We start from the raw sequence: 16,105 nt of genomic DNA, 5'->3' as shown, positions 1-16,105 counted from the left end.
GGAGTACTTAAACTGAAAGTACTCAAACCGAAGCGTACTTAAACCGAGGTATGACTGTATTGATAGCAGGCAAACTTTAGCCCAGGGCAATGGGTCTTTTGCCAAGATTGCTTCTCTACTGAGACGCTTTCTGCCAGTTCACACATGTGTCTTAATTTTTCATCAGGTAATTACTTAACACACTTCAGCAGCCAACCTGGTTGGCTCATGTGCTTCTAACAACAGTTTCATATGCAAAAACCATCAGGTGAAACGTTGCACGGCGCAGGGATAAACATTGTCACCTGCACAACAAATCCTGAACCTCAAAGGCATAGCTGCTGTAAAAAGTTGGCAACCTCAGAAGCATGAGGTGGTATGAAATTTCAGCCAGCGGTGTTGAAGGCTCATTCACACATGCACATTGTAAGACACACACAAGGCTTGAGGGGTTGACTTTGATTTGGAAAGTGGTGCATGCAGCTGCTCTGATCAAGCTGACGAGCTCCCACAGCTGCATTTCATTCATAAAGAATCAGCAAAGGTGATGTGCAGTTTGGTTCTCAAATAATCTTAACTTTTGGCAGGTGCTCAAGATTGGAGAGGAATAGTTATATATTGGCTTGCTCGGTGCTTGAGCGAGAGGAACTTTTCAGTGATCTTTTGCCTGTGGCATCATGCAAGGAAGCTCATTTATCAACAGAATGCTTCTGATGGGTGATGAGAAAGTTGAAGTGATGCAGCGCTGGGCACCAAGTGCAGGAGGATTTAAAATTTATATAGGCTTCTTCTTTTTTTGTCACGGCACACATCAGAATGGAGTACAGTGGTACCTCTGGTTAAGAACTTAATTCGTTCTGGAGGTCCGTTCTTAACCTGAAACTAACCTGGGTTAGCGGAGTCTGTAACCTGAAGCGTCTGTAACCTGAAGCGTTTGTAACCCAAGGTACCATCATGTTTTTATGCCCATGGTAGCCATTTCAGCTGGTGCTGGAGGAGACTCTTGAGAGTCCCATGGACTGCGAGAAGATCAAACCTATCCATTCTTAAGGAAATCAGCCCTGAGTGCTCACTGGAAGGACAGATCCTGAAGCGGGGGCTCCAATACTTTGGCTACCTCATGAGAAGAGAAGACTCCCTGGAAAAGACCCTGATGTTGGGAAAGATGGAGGGCACAAGGAGAAGGGGACGACAGAGGACAAGATGGTTGGACAGTGTTCTCGAAGCTACCAACATGAGTCTGACCAAACTGCAGGAGGCAGTGGAAGACAGGAGTGCCTGGCGTGCTCTGGTCCATGGGGTCATGAAGAGTTGGACACGACTAAATGACTAAACAGCAGCAGCAGCAGCAACAACAACAAGCCATTTCAGCACTTTTATCAAGATGTGAGTTTCCCTATCTCCCCATTTGTTTATTTATTTCAGTTCACTTCAGCTGTGAGAAATTGGAACTTTTAGGAGCAGCACTGTTAAAGATCCACAAATGATTTTTTATTTTCCTCTAGTATCAGTTCCCAGGAAATGGCAGGGTTAGGTGTAGAGCTGAGATGCTACCCTGGACCTCAGAATCACTAGTTATTGACTAGTTTAGCTAACCCTGGAGCCTGGCACCAAACCAGGGCTTGGCAGGCTTTAGGCTTCTGGGATCTACTTTGCTTTTTACTAGGTTGTTGTTGAACATTTTGGAAGCCGAACGGGCTTCCAGAATGGATTACATTTGACAACCAAGGTTTGACTGTACTTGCTCAGCCAAAATGGCCCCTTGCTTCTAGACAAAAGGTAGCCATGAATCACTCCACAGTGTCTGCATTAGAAGCCGGCTGGAGGCCTGCCAGAGCAGTGTAGAGGTTAGAGCAGGCATCCCCAAACTTCGGCCCTCCAGATGTTTTGGACTATAATTCCCATCTTTCCCAACCACTGGTCCTGTTAGCTTGGGATCATGGGAGTTGTAGGCAAAAACATCTGGAGGGCCGCAGTTTGGTGATGCCTGGGTTAGTGTGTTGAACTTAGGACCTGGGAGAGGGTTCAAGTCCCCACTTGGCCAGAAAGCTCACTGGGTGGGTGACTTTGGGCCAGTCATTGTCTCTCAGCCTAACCTGACTTTTAGGGTTACTGTAAGAATAATATGGGAGAGAGAAAAGGCATGTATGCCACCTTGAGCTCCTAGAAGGAAAAGGTGGGATATAAATATATACATAAAAATGCAGGGCTGTCATCTTGCTGAAGATTCAATGGGTGCCAAGGTGGACATGCCAACTCCAGCATGATGACAGGGTGGGAAATGACCCAGATGAGCGGTTTAATGTGGTTACAAACTGCTCTGTGAAGTTCCTCCCTCCATTCATTCAATGCGACTGCAGTTGTGCTTAACAACGGGGGGGGGGGGAGGGGTGTGTGCTTTACAAACCATTCTGTGAAGTGCTTCTTCCCCCTTCTTTTAAATGCAGCTGCAGTGGGGTTGTAACAGAGTGGGGAGAGGCACTTCAGGAAACTGCTCTGAAGTGCTTTCCCTCGCCTTTAAAAGCAGGTAGGAGTAGTAGTGAGCTCTGAGGGGAAGGACTGGGGATGAGCTCTGAGGCTGAAGGGAGGGGCTTGTGGCAAGTGGGGAGGGGATAGGCGAGGGGAGGTGAGGGTTAAAGGGGGGATGGATTGGCAGCTGTGAAGAAAGCAGGGTTGACAAAGGGGTTGGCAAGTTGGTGGGGTTGGGGAGTAGAATGAGCAGGGGCGACTGCCCCTAGTAATAGTATAAATAAATATTAGTTTGACCCATCATTTTAAGACACTAATAGGCAAACTTCAGCCTTCTTCACCTCTACCTCCATAGCTGCCAAGTCTCCCGTTTTCCTCGGGAAACCTCCGTTTTTAAAGCCGTTTCCCGCTGTCATCCCGAATGGTGAAATATCCCGGATTTCTTCCGGTGCCACTCTGCCCATGTCTGGGCACTGGAAATCGGGCAGCGGAAGTTGCTTCTACGCATGTCTGGACATGCGTAGAAGCTTACCTTCCAAGTTCCGGACTGCAGAATCCGGGACCGGCAGCCATTTGACACCGGAAGTTGCGTCGATGTAACTTCCGGTGTCGCTTTGCCCTTCTATGGGCACCCAAAATGGCCGCCGCCGGCTTCGAAAATCGCTTGTGCGCATGTCAGGAAGTGCTCTGACGCAACTTCCGGTGTCGCTCCGCCCATCTATGGGCACCAAAATGGCCGCCGCCACCACCGAAAGTGACGTCTATGCACTTCCGGACATGCGTAGATGCGGCTTTTGAAACTGGCGGCGGCCATTTTTGGTGCCCATAGAAGGGCAAATCGGAATAAAAAAAAATGGCCGCCGGCAGGAGAAAATAACGGAGAAAAACGGGAGACGAAGTGATACGGGGGACCACCGGGAAAAGGTAAGTAAAAAAGGGGTTTTCCCGGGGAAAACGGGAGACTTGGCAGCTATGGTAGAAGCGACTTTTGGTGCCGCTCTGTCCATGTCTGGGCACCGGAAATCGGGCAGCGCCAGCACCGGAAGTTGCTTCTACGCATGTATGGACTTCCGGTGCCAGCGCTGCTGATCCCGTATTTTTCTAACCGGGACTTGGCAGCTGTGCTCTACTTCCTCACCATGCCATACACACGTCACTCCTCTGCCCATTCTCTTTCCAAGCTTTCTTTCTCCTCCTCCCTTCTGGACCATAGCCTCTGCCCTAGTTGCATCTTCTGCTTCACTAGGCTGCTGAATTGCCAGGCCCCTGCCTCATTCTTCCCTAAGCCCTCTGCAACTTCCGTCCTTTCTTCCTTACATACTGCTTCCTCCCGTTCCCCGCTCTAGGCCCAGGCTGTGTTAGCCAATGACATTCAGAGACATGCTTTGTCCTTCTGTGATGCTAGCGCAGCTCTAGTCGATTACTGCCAGAGGCGACTTCATCGCCACAAAATCCCTGCCTACATCAAAACACCTGATACTCTATAAACAAGATTCCATGCAGCAGAGAATCTTTGCATTTAAAGAAGCAGACACTGTGCAATAGAAAATTCACGCATTTTTGTAGAGAAATACTGTGCTGTATCTTCTCCTCCCAACTCACTCTGTGAGACACACCCCAAATACTAGAAAAGGAATAAAATATGCAAATTCAATAGCAGACATCACATATAAGTAAGTCTAAAAGACACAAATGCTCTTTTTGGCTTTAGCTATTCAGTGGCTCTCACTGTGGAATGATATGCATAATCATGATTGATGTGCATCCATTAATTATTGATTCCCCACCTCCCTCCCCTTCTCCCCAGAATATGTAGTTGGTAGCAGGAATTAACTAATGTAGAAGGGACGGAGGGGCATTTTTTAAAAAAGTGAACCTGCTTGTTTTACAGCTTCTAAATTTAATATATAAAAAATTGAAAGTTAAAGTTCTCATGGAAAATGGGGATTAAACCATGAACAGGCACATTGCCTTTTTCTCAGGGGCAAATATGTTTTCTAGAAGGAAGTCTGGAGACCAGAACTATATTTTCTGTATATGAGCTGACACCTAACCCATAGTAAAGCTGGGACTATCTAGCAGTAAGGGTTTCATAAGTTACAGAGCACATGGACTCAGGCACAGCTCAAATTTCATAAATCTGACATAAAAAATCCAAGAGAGGATAATTAAAGCAAGGAGTATCTCCTTTGTGTATGGCTTTGTAATGTTTTTCTTGCTTTTCCCTTATGAGTGAAAAGATGGGGAACAAACCTTTTACTACACCCTGATGGAAATTGGTTAGGACTGCCAAGGGCAGAATAAAATGGTCTTATGGCCTGTATCTGCTCCCCAGGACCTCAGCTGCCCACCTCTACATTAGAGAGCAAATGCTATAAAGAGCAGAGCTGCATAACTGTTGTTTTTGTTTTCTGTACACTGCCTTCGGATATTTCTTATACATATTAAGCAGTATAAAGGTAAAGGGACCCATGACTATTAGGTCCAGTCGTGACCGACTCTGGGGTTGCGGAGCTCATCTTGCTCTATTCCAGGTCATGTGGCCAGCATGACAAAGCCGCTTCTGGCAAACCAGAGTAGCACACAGAAACGCTGTTTACTTTCCTACTTGCACTTTGACGTGCTTTCGAACTGCTAGGTTGGCAGGAGCTGGGACCGAGCAACGGGAGCTCACCCTGTCGCGGGGATTTGAACCGCCGACCTACTGATCGGCAAGCCCTAGACTCTGTGGTTTAACCCACAGCGCCACCTGCGTCCCTATTAAGCAGTATAGAAATGGTCTAAACAAAATAAGAAAGAAACTGATGAATAAAATAAGAAAGAAAGAAAGAAAGAAAGAAAGAAAGAAAGAGACTGATTAAAACACCATCAAATAATCCACACTTGAACAAGGAGCCTTTCAGCATTGTTAAAAACCAGGCAAGGAAATGCAAACCAGGACTAGGGTAGACCCAGATACAAATCTGTACTCCATCATGAAAGTCACTGGATGACCTTAGGAGCATCACCATCTCTTGGCCCAATATGCCTGACAGGGATGTGTGTGGGGGGGGGTAAAAGGGGGCACCATGTGTGTTACCCCCAAACTCCTTGGAGGAAGGGTGGGATGTAAATGTAATAAATAGCTGATATTAGCATATATCAAGTGGAAAGAGTAATGCTTTCTGGGGCTACAGACTAACACCTTGGCTTCAACATTGAGAAGAGATACATGAATCATTCCAATAAAATGGGCTGATTGTGTGTGTGTGTGTGTCCCAAGAAATCTCTATAGATGTTTCCCCTGAACAGGCTACTCCAAATTTCCTGAGATTTGGAATTAGGCGAAATTCAGAAACAACTCCAGACAGTGGCTAGTGGCAAGATGTTTCAGAAAACCCATCTGATGTGTCAATGCAGAAGCAAAGGATAATATACTCTTAAAACCTTTTAAAGTTGTGTAGGACAGGAAATTTCAGGAGGAACAGAATTTTGCATTCTTGCATGACAACCTAGACCATTTGATATTCTCTCTAATGGTCTCTCTATTGAAGGGAGAGGAATTCTCCCTTTGTGTTTAATGATCAGTTTCCTGGAAATCTAAGAAATCTAAGAAATGGGGGTTAGATATGGGTTATGATGACCAAATCTGTCCATTTCAGTTTTGCTCAGTTTCTCATTGTTCATATCTGAAGTTCAGTTCACATTACTGTGTCAGTTTGCGATTTTTTTTAAGTCCTCATGAAAATATGTCAGCTTTTTCAGTGTGCATTACTCCTAATACACACACTTGTATATGCATTTTTTCCTAATTTGCAAGTTTTGCAAGCAATTTCCCCTAATACAATGCACTTTTTAAATGTTCTTCTCACTAATATGCACATTTATACACACTTATCTGTGCTCTTTTGCACACATTATTTGCCCGGAGAATGCCATTTTCAATTTGGAGAAATGAGACCTCCAAGGAATGGTTGTGTTCACGTATTGTTTTGGGAAGTGCAAATTAGGTATATCTGCCTTTAAACGTGAAATGAACTTAATTCATGTTCCATCTTTCTGTGTGGATCTGAATCTCTTTAAAATGGCTGTCTTGGATGATGGGAGTTGTAAGTAGAAGGGCTTATAGAGAACAGCCCCCTCTCATCAGAAGCAGCCCATCTCCAAGCAGTCATGAAAGCGAAGGGACGGATGAGGAAAGTCAGGAGATGGAAAGGGAGTGCCAGACCTCTGGCAACATCCAGGAGCCCCTGCTCCACAGACAGGAAGAGAGGGAGAGGGAAAGAGAGGAGAGGACGCAGGCAGAACGTAGACCCTTCCCCCCCCCGACTCTGGAATTGAGGAGGAGGAGAAAGGGGAGGAGATTCGCTGTCCTGAGGCTTTTATGCTGGTCCGAATCACGTAAAGGGGCAGTGCTGGATTCTGATACGGAATGAGAAGACTTTTGAAAGACAAGTATGTGGAAGGTCGTTACTCAAGAGTAGTCGCAATAATCCCTGACAGGAGTGAAGACCAAATAAGGTGAAATCTCTCTGCCTCTCTTTCTGTCCCGTGTGTGGACATAGGGTCAGCTCTGTCATAAAGGAGGGTGAAGCAAACAAAAATTTTCAAAGTGGGGACCTGTTATTTGGGCCCTGCTTCAGGCATCCAAGTCTCCTGGGCCAGCACTGCGTACAAGTGCATATATGCGAACATTAGGAATGGGAGAGAAACTTGATTTTGTTTTGCCATTTAATGAGAAACTACATAATTTGGAGAACACGCAAACTGTAACACGGGGGATTCTTTGAAATTTGCACTTCTCTGAATTTTGCACACACAAAAAATGTGTACAGAAATGCACATATTAGGGGAAAGTGCACAGATTCACAAAAAAATAGCTGCAAAAATCAATTATATTAGGGGAAAGTACCCCCTCCCTAAGAAGAAAGGAGTTCCCACAGTGGTTCTCCCTTAGGCTGACTGTGGTTTCACACCCATTCCTCTTCAGGCTGTAACAGGGCGCCGCTGAAATTTTAAGCCCAAAGCCCACCACTGCCTTGTTCTCAGGTTGAAACCTAATTTAGCTGTTTCACATTGCTGGGAAATCTATAGTTTTGAACTATCTATCTATAGTTTTGAATCTATAGTTTTCAAACAGCACGGTAGCATTGTGCCTGTTGGCTTAATTCCTAAACCCCACACATTTTTTAGTTCTGTACCACACATTTTTTAGTTCTGTACCACACATTTATTAGTCTTCTGTACCTGACCTGTATAAATATATATTACACTTTCAGTGTGACACAGACAGAATGAATGAACCCCCCCCCCCCCGGTGTCTTATTGCTGATGTATTCTGCAACATACTCATGACACAACAGTGCATCAGTTGTGAATTAATTCTGCTTCGATAGTTGTGAATTAATTCTTCAATGCATGCTACCACATTATTGCGGTCCAGAGGGGTTACAGCACAACAAAAAGTTTGTGTGGTATAGCAGTTTAGATCAGAAAAGTAGCATGGGCTAGGGGTGCAGGCAAAAGGTTAAGTAACCTCAACCTCGGTGTTTCTGCCTCAATCATATTGGTGGTGGAGCCTCTCGTTTGTATGCAGACAGTCCCAATCTCATTCCCTGGCATCCCCATGTGGGGCTGGGGAAGACCCCTGCCTGAAACTCTGGAGAGCCACTTCCCTGTCAGTGTGGACAATGCTGAGCAAGATAGATCAATGCTCTGACTTGGTATAAGGCAGTTTCCTTCCTTGCAGGTGCATTTCGTTTAACATCAGCAATGGGAGATCATCCAGGGATCTTTGGGTGTAATATGTAATCTGGCTCTGCGAAACCCCAAAATAACTTTTCTTCAAACTTACGGGTTTTCTCTGCACACAGTCTTCTCTGCCTCTATCACAAACCAGTCTTCTGTCATCTGTCCCTTATTTTACTCAACCTCAAAGCCAAGCAATGGATTTACATTGAAAGATGTGCGAATGAACAACAGCGATGAGCAAACAAGTTCAGGAGTGAAACGCATGACGCTTGCAGCTTAGAATTATATATGTAGCCTATTTGGGGCAAGGGAGACCAGCTGTATGGGTTTGTCTTTATGTGAGGAATCCTGTACAGTCATACCTCGGTTTAAGTACGCTTCGGTTTGAGTACTTTCAGTTTAAGTACTTCGCGGACCCGTCTGGAATGGATTAATCCACTTTCCATTACTTTCAATAGGAAAGTTCGCTTCAGATTAAGTACGCTTCAGGTTAAGTACGGACTTCCAGAACCAATTACACTCATACTTTGGGTTAAGTACGCTTCAGGTTGAGTACTCCACGGACCCGTCTGGAACGGATTAATCCACTTTCCATTACTTTCAATGGGAAAGTTCGCTTCAGGTTAAGTACGCTTCAGGTTAAGTACAGACTTCCAGAATCAATTGTATACTTAAACCAAGGTACCACTGTACGTGTATTTCTGTGTATGCAAAGTCTCTAAACTCCAGGTTGAGATCACAGGTTCTAGTGCAAAGCCACACGTATACAGTAAGTTCTGCAAATGACCCATCGTAGCTGTCAAAAAGCAGCCAAGTGAGAAAAAGAACTATTTAAAAGATCTCTGCATCCAAACCATAAGCCGGGGGAACAAAAAATAGAATCAGAAAATAGACCTGTACAGGTTATGATTCTGCATACTGATTTCCCATCCAAACTAGACATCATCCAATGCATAGTCTAGGAAGGCTTGAGACAGAGGCCCAATTCAGAGTTAACAATAATAAGAAAATGTTATTCTTATTCTATACGAGATCTCAAAGTAGCTGTCGTATTACAGAAAATTTTCAGAAACAGACTGGAAAGAGAAGTTGCTGAATTGCAACTCATTACCAAGCTTAAAACCATGGAGAGACCTGGTCTGAATAAGGACATTGGATTCTTATCTCAGTATACATGATAAAGCTTTCTTTAGCCACCTCACCCCTTGCTTTTTCCTGCAAGACCAATTGCAGTCGTTAACAGTCAACAGGTTTACCACTCCTATCAGCCAATCACCCATTCCCACGACTCTTCTGAGTAATACCCCACCCCCACCCTCTGACTATACATAAGGGTCTGTTGACTTCTGTTGACTTCTGTTTCAGTGTCTCTGAAGAAGTGTGCATGCACACGAAAGCTCATACCTATGACAAACTTAGTTGGTCTCTAAGGTGCTACTGGAAGGGTTTTTTGTTTGTTTGTTTCGACTACGTCAGACCAACACGGCTACCTACCTGTAACTAAGAAAATGTTCGTTAAGATTAAGTTGCACACCTGCAGAGGTTGTTGCAGGAGAAGACTGAGGGGCAATCTGTACCGGGTGGCTCTTCCCAGCTGAGGCATTGCTGTGTCGCTTTATCTTACAAATGGAATTGCCATTTGGTGGTCAGTGTGTGCTATATTAATAAAATTCATATTGAATTCCTTGCCACAACCCAGTGATTACAGTGGGAAGTTGCGGATTGTTGTTTTGTCGTTTAGTTGTGTCCGACTCTTCATGACCCCATGGACCAGAGCACGCCAGAGCAAGTTGCTGATTAGTAGACAGCATTTTCTCTCTCTTATAGAGAGAGGAGTCAGGGAAATGGCTGTGCAAGAGTCGGGGCGGAGGAAGAAGGGTGTGGTGGGTTCTGGCTGCCCCGGGTGTCACCACTGGCCGCGGGGGGGGGGGGGGGCGGACAAAAGGTCAGGCAGCACTCACCACAGGGCCTGCTGTGCTGGGAGAGACGTGGTGGCTTGGGTGTGCGCAGGCTCCGCGCTGCCCAAATTGTCCGCCTGCTGCCTCCCCCCCAATTGTAGGGTGGCTGAGTGGGAGGAGGCAGGCAGACTCTGGAGGCCCTGGGCGTGTCACCCCAGGCGCCTGAGCGGCTTCCTCCGACGCTGGCAAGAGTCGGTGTGTGGGTGGGCAGATACAGTGGACAAAACCTAAAGCTAAAAGTACTCTGTCCTGCTTCACGGGATGCGGCAATACAAATGAAGTTAAAAAGCAGTTCCTCGCTGCTTCTCCAAAACAAAGCCCTTCTCTTTCCTTTTGTTGCAAAATGGAGGTTCAGGAATGAAAACAGCTGATAACAATTTCTGGCCCAAGAAGCCACTCCTTCTATCCATAAGTTATGATACAAGTGGGGAGGGGGAGAGAGTTGAAAAAAAGTTTTTCAAGTTTAAGGCACTCCCAGTGATTTCAGTGATAACTGCGCCATGCCGCAATCCGACCAGCAGAATAACAACAAAACCCAAAATACCACCTCACATACACAAAGCTGCTTCTAAAACAATTCTGAAAACACACAAAGAATAAACAGACAAAAATCACAGAGGGGAGACGGATGGACAGATTAGCTAGTCAGTGCATCGTGTGGCGCACATGGAACCCACACCCTGCTGCCGTGAAGTGAAAACCATCGTGCAAATGGGCCCACAAATAGATGGCTGGGTTAATCCATTTCTCAATGCCTATAATGGGAAATGCCACATTTTGAGCCTGCCTGAAAGCCACACAGACTTGTAGGCAGAGATTTTGTGACAATGGGGCCTGGGCAGGAGCAGAATCTGCAGAACACCCAGAACATAAATACAGGGAGTTCAATATTGCAGTTACTTAATTGCATGATTTTGTAATGAATGATTGAGTAGAAAACTACTTACATTGCTTTTCCTTTTCCTTATATCTTGATAAGTAAAATAATGAAAGTCTTAAGGCAACAGCAGACCCAATGCTATTAACCAACCTTTTTTTATTAGTTAATAGCTGTGTGGGGGACCCCCCAGTCTGGTTTGGGTCTGTGATGGGGGCAAATAGACACTCTATCGGTGGTCTGGTATGTCTAATTGCAAACAGCATTTGCACAATTACTAATTGTGTGAATAACATCATGTTTACTTTGGCTGTTCCATTTTTCAAAAGTGTATTAATATTCAGAAAGGAGGCCTCAGATATCTCTGAAAGGGGCAATCCCTCTTACCCACCCCAGTGCCCTGGCCATCTCTTTCCCTAGAAGCTCTGCTGATCTAACATCCGATATGTAGGGGTTGGTTGTTGTGTTAGCTGGCAGGCTTTCTGCACAGTCTCAGAGGCACTCTTTTTCCCCCAGTTTACACACGCAGTGAAAAAATAGTTACAGCTAATATGGAAAACTTGGCTTTGGGGTCTCTATGGAGTATCCTGGTTCTGTGAACTGTCATCTTTACGTCAAACAGAAGATGATGCTGTCAACCATAACTCCCCTGTTTCAAACTATACTGTGTTCAGGTAGAGCCTATCCCTGTAGAATGGGAGATGGAAGAAAGATGCTAGCAGCGGCAAGGGAATTATCCTTCATTAGCAGGAGGTAATAATCAGCGCATCAGCATTCTGCATTGCAAGTTCTTGGGCTAAGCCTGAAATTGCAAACAGATACCAAGGCTGAGGTTGTGAGCCGCGGGTCACATGAAGGCCTGATGGATGTGACTGGGGTGGAGCAAAAAAGGAAAGGGAGAAAGACAAACACACTGGACTGCTTTTTGGTAAACAGATGAGAACAATGTGTTGGGTAGGGGTGGCATATGCAAAGAGAAAATTAATTGATGAACAGATAATGGGGGCTTTACTAAACTGGGGAGGAGGTCCTCACACTTAACCAGGGGCTGCCAGCAGTCCAAGTCTAGCCACCATCTTCCCTTGTTAGTCCACACATCCCATCCCTTATGATCCTGCATGTAATGCATTGCACGTGCTGTATCACATGGAAACACCAGCCCACATTCCCTGGATGCATAGCAGAGAGGATGGTGGGGGTGGGGGTTGGACACAACAATGTTGGGAAGTGGAGGAAGCTGATCAAAGGGAGAGGGCAACTTCAGGAACTGGGTGCAGATTGTTAGGTCTGTGTCTGTGTTTGTTTATGAAAGTGTGGGTGGGGTGGTGGGGGAGTAAGGGAAAAGAAAACGGGAACATGCTCAGGTAAACCATTACCTCCAGGCAGCTCTGCGGGTCCACAGGTAGCCCTCTCCTCCTCCACAACATCCATCCAGAGTTTCTTGTGGCAAAATTTCCACAAGCCATAGTGGGCCGCCTCGCAGACGAGGGATTGGTTCTGCTTGTAGGTGTTGAGCTCCACCCAGAATTCTGTGCCCACGGCCAGCACTGTCAGGGTCATCCCCACGATGGCCACAAAAAAGGCCAGCTTGATCTTGCCCTCTTGCTCATCCGTCAGGACCTTGCGCCGCTTGACCCCTGCCCGCGTGCGCCCCCCCATGCGCCCCTCCTCGTCCTGGAGGAAAAAATTTGGCCACATCATTGCCCCTTGCCCTGCTCCCCCTTGTCTTTTGAAGGGATCTATTTTGGCTCTAGAATAGCTACCCGGAACCCTGTTTGCAACCCCCCCAAGCTTTAAGCTGGGTCTTCTGTGAGGGCTCCTTGCAGCTTCTCTTGGCTCCTATCTAGGTCAACACGTTGCATGCAGTGCTGAAAAGTTGCTTGACCACCCTCACCCCACCCCTGCCTTCTCCACCCAATGCCCTGACTTCCCAGGGTGAGGCCAGGGTTGGAACAGCAGCTACCTCACCCCACCCCCCCGGCGGCCTTGGCAAATGTGCGGAGCACCTGTTCCTGCTCTTCATCGCCTAGGCAATCAGGGTTATTTTAAGGCTTCAGGGCGCATAGACAGCCTGGATGTGTGTGTGCCTGTGCGCCTCTGAAGGTTTTGACGATGCGGAGGCCAAAATGAAAAGCTCTTTCAGCAGCAAGGGGGGGGGCTCTTGCCCCACCTTACGACAGCACCCCCTGCTGGGACCGGAATACCTCCAGGCATTTTCACAAGCCTCTGGAACTTGCACCAGCTGCAATACCTCTTTTGGATTCACACTGCCCTGCTTAACAGCAAGTATCACAGCACCAAAATCATGTACAAGTCTGTCTACTGCTAGGCACACTTGTTTAGAAGTTCCACGGAAAGCAAGCGTTGTTTCCAACAAGTTCTTTCTGAGCAAGTATGCCAGCGCTTCCTCCTTCTGCATTTGCAATTGTAAATCTTTCCTCTGCTATGACGTTTCCTTAGGCCAGGTAGGGAAGCTGTAGCCCTCCAGACATTGTTGGACTACAGCTCCTTTCTTTGAGCCATGCTGGCCTGAGCTGATGGGCATTTGAGTTCAACAATATCTGGGGGGCCGTGAGTTTCCCACTCCTGCATTAGGCAAACTGCTATCTCTCAGTCCTCCCTTCCCTCCCCCTCCCCCGCAGTTCTCCAGACCATCAGTGTTTTGTGGGAGGGATTCAAGTGCATACCAGAAATTTGAGCAATTAAAGGGAATTAATGTGCTCTGTTGGCCTGATGCAACAAATCCTCTTACAAAAAATACCTGACCTTTCTGCGGTTAGGAAAGTGGTGGGGGAGTGGACTGAAAAGTGCGGGATGGACAAACGATTAACGGGAAGGTGAATAACTACCCAAAAAGCAAACCTGGATGAATTCAGGCAGACTGCTCCTTGCCTTATAATTGCCCCACAAATAGATCTGAACGAATACTCAATAAGGACTATTCATAGAATCATAGAGTTTGAAGAGACCACAAGGGCCCCCTGCCAAGCAGGAAACACCATCAAAGCATTCTTGACATATGCCTGTCAGGCCTCTGCTTAAAGACCTCCAGAGAAGGAGACTCCACCACACTCCTTGGTAGCAAATTCCACTGCCGAACAGCTCTTACTGTCAGGAAGTTCTTCCTAATGTTTAGGTGGAATCTTCTTTCTTGAAGTTTGAATCCACTGCTCCGTGTCCGCTTCTCTGGAGCAGCAGAAAACAATCTTTCTCCCTCCTCTATATGACATCCTTTCATATATTTGAATATGGCTATCACCCCTTAACCTTCTCTTCTCCAGGCTAACCATACCCAGCTCCCTAAGCCGTTCCTCATAAGGCATCATTTCCAGGCCTTAGACCATTTTGGTTGCCCTCTTCTGGACATGTTCCAGCTTGTCAGTATCCTTCTTGAACTGTGGTGCCCAGAACTGGACACAGTACTCCAGGTGAGGTCTGACCAGAGCAGAATACAGTGGTACTATTACTTCCCTAGATCTAGATGCTATACTCCTATTGATGCAGCCCAGAATTGCTGGGGGAGAAATCAAATTCCATTTGCACTTAAAGGAAAACCCACCAAACTTGTGATTTCTGAAACAATTCCTGAACCCAACCAACCTTCGAAATTCACCTTTTTTGAATTTTGCAATGCAGGGCTGTAGCCAAGTAATGGCTACGAAAATGCACATATCAGGGTTAAAAATGCACCTATTGTTGTTGGTGTGTGTGTGTACAAAAATGCATTGTAAGAGGGAAAAATTCTTTGCAAAAATAGGGCAAATGCTGATTATTTTTTCTGAGGACATAAAAAAAATCACACAGTGATGTGCGAATGTGCAGAATAGAATTTAAGTTCGAAAAAAATGAAAACTAGACAGGAAATTAACAGAAACTGACAGAAAAAATGTGAAACTAACAGATTTATTTTGTAAATTTTTGTATGCAGTTTTGCCTAATAAACACATTTTTGCAAAGCAGCTTTCCCTAATACAAATAGAAAATATGCATGTATATGTACAGTTTGCATAGGGAAAACTGCATTGCAAAATTTGAAAAAGTGTGTATTCTGACGCAGTGAAAACTGCATTGCAAAATTCGAAAAAGTGTGTATTCGGACGCACAACTGCATTTTGGTTCACTTATTGTTTCAGAAAGTGAGAATTAAAGATAATTTTTCTTTTTAAATGCAAACTGAATCATTTCTCTCCCCCATCCCAACTTCATCTCCTTACACAAGCATAGCTGAGCATTTTATATTACCAAATAAACCCTTATTATTCCTGTCAGTGGTTTGGAAAAAACAAAGGTTCTGAGCTCCTTTGCCTAGTCCTCGGACCCTGGTCGGCACAAAGAGTCCTTGAAAAAGAGTACTTTGCAGAATGCTGCTTTTATTACAAAAACAGAAACTTCTCCAACCACGACCAACAGCTTTACACCTCAAACGCAACCAGCTTTCTACCAACCACCAACACTAACATTGACCACTCTATATATACAGATACAATTAAGGTGAAAGGTTGCATAAGTCATTGTAGGCGGCTGACTCAGTTCTTTTAGCATTAAAGAAACAGCGGCCAATTTTTAGCCGTGACAATTCCCCTGCCTTCATCTCTCTCCCCTTCCACAGCAGCCTCTCTTGTGAAGAATTTCAAGCTGTAAGCTCCTCAGGGCAGTGACCTGTCTTTTTGTATTTAGTAAAATGCCATGTGTATGGCTGGTGCCATGCATCAGTGTCAAGCGCAACACACATTGAGGAAGGAATGAAGGATGACGGAAATAAAGAAAGAAAGAATAAGTATACATGGAAAACACTTGGGGGGGTGACACTCTACCCTTTTAGAGGTATCTAAATCTACATCTAAATCCAATCCTCTGTGTGAACAAGGAGGATTAAAAGAATGTTGTTGTTGTTGTTTAGTCGTTTATTTGTGTCCGACTCTTTGTGACCCCATGGACCAGGGCACGCCAGGCACTCCTGTCTTCCACTGCCTCCCGCACTTTGGTCAGACTCATGTTAGTAGCTTCGAGAACACTGTCCAGCCATCTCGTCCTTAATTCAGAAAGTAGACTATGAGGCTAGGGAGAGAGGATTGTGGTTCCCAATGGCTCA

General features: G+C 45.6%; 1 protein-coding gene across 1 annotated transcript in view; it reads right to left on the bottom strand.

Annotated features, from left to right (window-relative positions):
- Positions 1 to 12,904, bottom strand: part of CACNG6 (calcium voltage-gated channel auxiliary subunit gamma 6) — a 40,350-nt gene extending 27,446 nt beyond the window's left edge. Inside the window, exon 1 of the mRNA XM_035136473.2 lies at positions 12,390 to 12,904. Coding sequence (XP_034992364.1) covers positions 12,390 to 12,714 — 325 coding nt within the window. The 5' untranslated portion in view covers positions 12,715 to 12,904. The remainder of the gene's footprint in view (positions 1 to 12,389) is intronic.
- Positions 12,905 to 16,105: the final 3,201 nt, after the last annotated feature.

Source organism: Zootoca vivipara, chromosome 13 (assembly GCF_963506605.1).
Source record: "Zootoca vivipara chromosome 13, rZooViv1.1, whole genome shotgun sequence".
Taxonomy (NCBI): Eukaryota; Metazoa; Chordata; class Lepidosauria; order Squamata; family Lacertidae; genus Zootoca; species Zootoca vivipara.
Note: the sequence above shows the minus strand (reverse complement) of the source record. Positions and strands in the feature narration are given on the sequence as shown.